Source organism: Vombatus ursinus, unplaced genomic scaffold, assembly GCF_900497805.2.
Source record: "Vombatus ursinus unplaced genomic scaffold, bare-nosed wombat genome assembly UNPS02014165.1, whole genome shotgun sequence".
In the NCBI taxonomy this organism is placed as follows: Eukaryota; Metazoa; Chordata; class Mammalia; order Diprotodontia; family Vombatidae; genus Vombatus; species Vombatus ursinus.
The window spans coordinates 707,231-713,170 of record NW_020953943.1 but is presented as its reverse complement, the minus strand read 5'-3'; the positions used below and the strand labels follow the sequence as shown (position 1 = coordinate 713,170).

The 5,940-nt window shown below is 49.4% G+C and overlaps 1 protein-coding gene across 1 annotated transcript; it reads right to left on the bottom strand.

Moving 5' to 3' along the window:
• Positions 1-967: 967 nt before the first annotated feature.
• CABP5 (calcium binding protein 5) lies at positions 968-5,717 on the bottom strand. Its single transcript, XM_027859339.1, has 6 exons — positions 5,655-5,717; positions 4,799-4,829; positions 4,153-4,296; positions 2,388-2,497; positions 1,437-1,584; positions 968-993 (listed from the first exon to the last, which is right to left on the bottom strand). Exons 1-6 carry the CDS (start codon positions 5,715-5,717, stop codon positions 968-970), a joined length of 522 nt encoding a protein of 173 aa, XP_027715140.1.
• Positions 5,718-5,940: the final 223 nt, after the last annotated feature.

Here is a 5,940-nt window from a genome sequence, read left to right as displayed (position 1 = left end):
GCATTGATGGGCACAATGTGGCACAAGGCAAAGAACCCACGATTTTTGGGGTCAAAGGACCCACATTTGGATCCCTCATCTACCAAGAATTTACAACCTGTGTGACCTTGGACAAGTCCCTTCATCTCTATGGGCCCCAAATGAGTATGTTGGATTAAATGACCTCAACGATCCCTTTCTGTCCTAGATGTATGACCCTGATGAGAAACAGCAGAAAGAGCGAGAACAGGGAAACTGACCACGGCAGGAGAGGGACAAGCTGGACTGCAGAAAAGGGCTTTTTAACCTTCGGTGTCAACAGCATTCTTGCTCCTGGAGTCCTCAGCTCGGCAGATTTGACTTCTCCAGATAAAAGACTCAGGGAAAGAATTCTGGGTGGGGTTACTCCAGGCTAGGGGGTAGGGGAGTGAGGGGACCCAAGACACTGGTCCCTGGGCTAGGATTTCCCCAGAGGATTAACGGCAAGCAGCTTTCTCAGGAAGAACGAGAGGGCCAGGGCTGCTAATCTGATCTGGGGATTAAACTCCATCTCTGTGAGAGTTGGGGCTCAGGGTAAAGAAAGACAAAATCCTAAAGGGCACCATGGGTGGGAGAGGGGAAGAGGACAAGAAGAGAAGAAGGAGCATCCCTCTCAGCCCGACAATATTGAAGAGAGCACTCAGTGGAGTCAGGAGACCTCCCACCCCAGCTCTGTTGGGGACTCGCCGTGTGACCTTGTGCAAATCCCTCCTCCCCCTCTCTGGGCTTACTCCTCCAGCTATGAAATTAGGCAATTGGGTTTAATCATCTCTAAGCTCTAGTCCATTTCTAAATCCTGTGATCCTATAATGCTATGACCCCCTGATCCCACCAGGGAAGGGTGGGAAGGGTTCCTGCCCCAGCTCTTCCCATGCTGCCCACCCAGAATTTCCAAGCATCTCTTGGAGAAAAAAAGGGTGGGGGCCAGGGCAGGGCTGGGGATGCCTCTTCAGCGGGACATCATCTTTACAAACTCTGTGAAGGAAAGGAAAAGATGCCAGTGAATGCCTATTCCTCCCATGCCTTGTCCCTATCTCCCCACCCCAACCAGTTATCCAGATTTTCCTACACTCCCATTCCCACAGAATACACCCTTGTAGGGCCCTTCCATCCCAGCCATTGGAGAACTCCCTACTCCTCTCTTGTCCTATTTCCCAGTTGTGAAAAGGGATGGTTAGAGTTGGTGATGATTTCTAAGAAGTCCATCCTCCCCGTGCTACCCAAGTTCTTATTCTCCTCGCCTGGGGCCAGTCCCTTCCCCTCTCTGGGATTCAGGTTGTCCCCTATTCAAATGGAGAAGGTGGGGATGGACTTGGGGATCTCTAAGCATCTTACAGCTCCCAGAAATCTAAGCATGCAGAAACTGAACTGAGGTCTATAGCGAGGGGGCCAGCCCTGCCTGGAGGGGCCTATGTCACCTTCAAAATCCACTGTACCATCTCCATTGACATCAGCCTCCTGCACGACCTCAGAAATCTCTTGGGCGCTGAGCTGCTCCCCCAGCAGCCTTTGCATAGCCTGGCGAAGTTCCACCAGGGTGATTGAGCCATCTCCGTTGGCATCAAACTGCCCCCAGGCATAGCCCAGTAACAAAGGAGGAAATCCCACAAGGGCATCAGGATTAATCTGGGAAGACTTTCTGGTGGGGCTGGCAGAGGGAAGGGGCTCTGGGGTCTGGGAGGAGAGGGCCTTCCTTCTGTACTTCTCCCTACCCTTAATCCAGCTCAGAGCTCCGAGGTGGGAAAGGATAGCTTCCTTCACCCTCCTCAAGTCTCTCTCTCTCTCTCTCTCTCCCTCCCTCCCTCCTCTCTTCCTCCTCTTCCTCTTTCTCTCTCCTCTCCCTTCCTCTTCTCTTCTCTTCTCCTCTCCTCTCCTTCTCTCTCTCTCTCTCTCTCTCTCTCTCTCTCTCTCTCTCTCTCTCTGTCTCTCTCTCTCTCTCTCTCTCTCTCTCTCTCTCTCTCTCTCTCTCTCTCTCTCTCTCTCTCTCTCCATCTCTTCCTTCTCCCCTCCCTCCCTCTCTCTTCTCTCCCCCCTTTCTCTCTTTTTCTCTTTCCTTCTCCCTCTCCCCCTCCCTCTCTCTCTCTCAGTTTTCCCATCTGTTAAATGGCCAAAGTGGGCTCCCTGATCTCTAAATACCCCTTTTACCCTACAAAGGTGTTCCCAGGTGACCCTGGCCTCCCTCACCATCCCTGCACTTTGCCCATGGTGCTGAGTGACAGTGGCCTTGGAGACTACCAAGATTCAATGAACTCATTGATCATCCAGACCAAATGACTCCTTTTATGGAAGGAGATCAAGGCCCAGAAAGTGTGACAAAGGGCACCCCTCCAGGAGTCAGCAGTCCAGCAGTCCTCCCTCTCCATGCTCACCTCCTTGAAGGCGTCACGCATCTCATGCACTCCGATCATCCCAGCTGTCTCTGCCAGCAGTTTGGGTGTCATTAGCTCTACAAAGTCCTCAAAGTCCACCCTGCCACCAACTAGGGATGGGAAAAGTTAAAAACAAGGAGAGGAAAAGATAAGGACTGAATCTGAGACCCAGATCCCTAGACTTCCTCCTCCCCAGGTGCCCTGGGGCAGGTCAGGGGGTCCCTTATTCTTTCTGCTACCCCAACCAAGAGCTTCTGCTCAGGCTCCTCAAAGAGTGCACCCCACCTAGCACCCACAACACCAACGTTGGCTTGGCTCTTGACCTGCATCTTTGATCCCTCAGTCAGTCAATTAACAAGCATTTAATAATTGTCTAATATGTGCCAGACACTTTGATAGGCACAGGAGATACAAAGATAATAACAAAATAGTCTCTGTCCTCAAAAAGCTTAAATTCTGTAGGGAGAAACTCTGTGTACACATAGATAAACAAAAGGAAAATGTTCACAAAATAAATAGAAAGTGATTTCTGGGGACACAAAGAGCTGGGGAAATCAAGGAAGGCATCGTGTAGAAGGTAGAACTTGGGCTGAGCTTTAAAGGAAGTTGGAAATATACAGAACCATTCATGAAAAGGTCCACCATTCCAGGCCTGAGGGACATCCTGTGCGAAGACACAGGGATGGAAAATAGGATGTGATGCACGCGATACAGCAAGCAGGCAGTCCTCTAGCCATTTCTGGACCATAACAGATCTCCAGCCCCATCATCTCCTCCACTCTCCTCATACTTTCTCCTCCCCATCACCTCCCCAAGTCTATCACCTTCATTCTGAAAATGCTAGTAGAATAGAATGAGTGCTGACCCTAGGGTCAGAGGATCTGAGTTCAAATACTACCTCTGACACTACTTTGGGACCTTGGAGAAATCACTCAGCCTCCCGGGCTTCACATTCTTCACAGATAAAATGAGGTGGGAGGCCTCAGGTCTTCTCCTGTTCTACATCCCTATTCCCATAATCTTCCTAATCCTGTCCCCAACATCGAATGTCATCATCTCCTCAGCCCCATCTCCTCCTCAACCTCACCTCATGATCTCTTTGGTCACAGCATCTCCAAAAGTCCACACCCTTTGTCTTCGATCCCCATCACATCCTCGCCCAATTATCTGCTCAGCCCCAAACCACAGAAGAAGATCTTCCTGTGCTAATTACTTCCTCAGCCTCAGTCCAAACTTCTCCCCACACTCATCATTTCCCCGGTCCTAGCTTATCATCTCTCCAGTCCCACCACTGAACCCAATATATTTCACGGTAGCTTTCCTGCATCTCTATCACCTCCTAGTCCCTTTAATCATCCCCCACTTTTTTCTCATCTCAATCTCTACTTCTCTTCTCATTGCCTTCCTTAATCCTGCCTCCAGACCCAAACCCAACACCTTCCTCAAATCATTGACTCACTTCACTTACTTCTTTGACCTATTGGCCTCTCTTCCTCAAGTCACAGAAAGAAACCTGCACTCCAATTCAAAAAGCCTGGGTTTGACTCTTAGCTCTTCCACTCCCTAGCTGTGTGTCCCTGAGTAAACCACTTCTCTCACAGAATCTGTTCCCCTATCTGTCAAATGGTAAAAACCATATTTGCATTGTCTACTGATAGGAAAACACTTTGAAAAACCTTTGAGAGCTGTAGAAATGTAAGGAGTCAGCATCATTCTTCTGTCTTTAGCCCTCCCTGTCTTCCCCTGCCCCGCCCCCAACCCTCACGGTTCATTCGGATCTGCTGTCCCAGCTCTGCCAGCTCCATCTCAGTGGGCATGTAGCCCATGGTCCTCATCAGGTTCCCCAGGTCCTTGCAGGAGATGAAACCATCTCGATCCTTGTCAAACTCATGGAAGGCTTCCCGAAGCTCTAGGAGAAAGGCAGGGAAGGGGGAAGGGGATTATGAGGAGCTTGTAAACCACCAAAATGGGGAAAAGCTGTATCCACTCCTGGGAAAGCCTCTGGGAACAGGACTTGGCCTCTGAAAGAGGCCATGCTGAAAACTAGCCAGGGGTGAGCAAGGGTCAATTCCTGAAGCTAATGGAAGAAAGTTGGGAATTTCTGACACTGCCATGGAGAGATGGATGGGGGAAACAGGGACTGAAAATTGTTGAAATTGGAGGTCTTGAAATTACTGAGGAAATAGATGGACAGATCTCAAAATCATCAATGAAGAAATGAATAGGAACTTGAAACTACCAGGAGATATTGAGTTTGGGGACACTGGGGGATGGAGATTGCTATCACAAGAATTAGTTTCCTTGAAGGCACTGTTAGAGTAGGAGTGAGGAGGATATGGCAGTAGAATAGGGTATGATGGAACTGCCTCAGAGGGTCTGCAGGGGAGGGAGGAGGAGGAGGAGGAGGTTACCTTCAATCTCATCTGGTCCTAGTGGACGATCCTGAAGAAGGTACAAGAGGAAAGAATGATGGGGAGAGGCAGGGACAGGAGTGGCCCTCTTTAGGACTACTCAGGTGCCCTCAGGGCTCTCTCCAGGGTCCTGAAAGAGGGAGCTGGAGGCCATTCACACCTTCTCATACCCTCTTTCCTGGCTGCCCCTACTGGGGTCACCAACCCCTCTCTCAGTGCTCATTCAGCCTCTGCCCCATCCCTGTCTGCTCTTTCCTATTCCTTCCTTGACAATCTCTTCCTTCTCTCCCCTTCCATTTTCTTTCTCTTCCTTCACCTGGATGAGAATTTCTCCCCAACATCCCATCCACCTACTTTCTTCTTCTTTCACCTCCTTCCTTCAAGTTTCTTCTTCCTCCTCCTGCTTCTTCTAACCTTCCAGCTCCTTCAAGCTGCTTTCTCCTCCTTCCTCATGCTTTCCTAAACTTTACTTCTCTTCTAGCCTTTCCCCTTAACTGTTTACTTCCTTTTTTCTCCTTTCTCTTTTCGAGTCCTTCCATCCCCTTCCAGCATGGAACAGTGGAAAGATCAGGGGACCTGAGACCAAATCTCACCTCTCTTACTTACCACCTATGAGACCCCGGCCAAGTGTTTTTTTTTTCCATTAATAATACCGAGTATGTATATAGTGCTTTAAGATTTGCAAAGCTCTTTACAAGTATTTCATTTTATCTACCTAAGCCTCAGTTTCTTCATCTATAAAATGAAGGGGATAGATGAGATGGCCTCGGAGGTGCCTTCCATTTCCAGATCTACATTCCATCCCCTTCTATCTTGTCTCCCTTCCCTCCTTCCTCTTTCCCCATCCATTCCTCACCCTCTGCTTCTCTGCAATTCCTTTCCTCAGGAAGATGCAAGCTGGTCCCATGGGGAACTGCATGGGGCCTGAGAGGGAGCCGGATCCAGGATCTTGCAGAGGCCCCACAGGTCACAACCCTCTTCTTGCCTCTTTATGGTTCCCTATCTCTCTCTTGGGTTTTTTTCCCCTTCAGTTTCTGGATCTCCTCTTTGCTGTCTGTCTGCTCTGTCTTCTGGTGGGTCAATCTGTCTGTTTCTGTGTATCTCTCACTCTTTCTCTGTTCCTCTTTATCTCTTTTCTCTCA

Coding starts and splice junctions, on each gene's coding strand:
- CABP5 (XM_027859339.1), bottom strand. CDS start 5,717: ATGCAGTTCCCCATGGGACCAGCTTGCATCTTCCTGAGGAAAGGAATT. Junction 4,830..5,654: donor GAATTGCAGAGAAGCAGAGG/GTGAGGAATGGA, acceptor TACCTTCTTCAG/GATCGTCCACTAGGACCAGA. Junction 994..1,436: donor TGGTACAGTGGATTTTGAAG/GTGACATAGGCC, acceptor TTTCCTTCACAG/AGTTTGTAAAGATGATGTCC.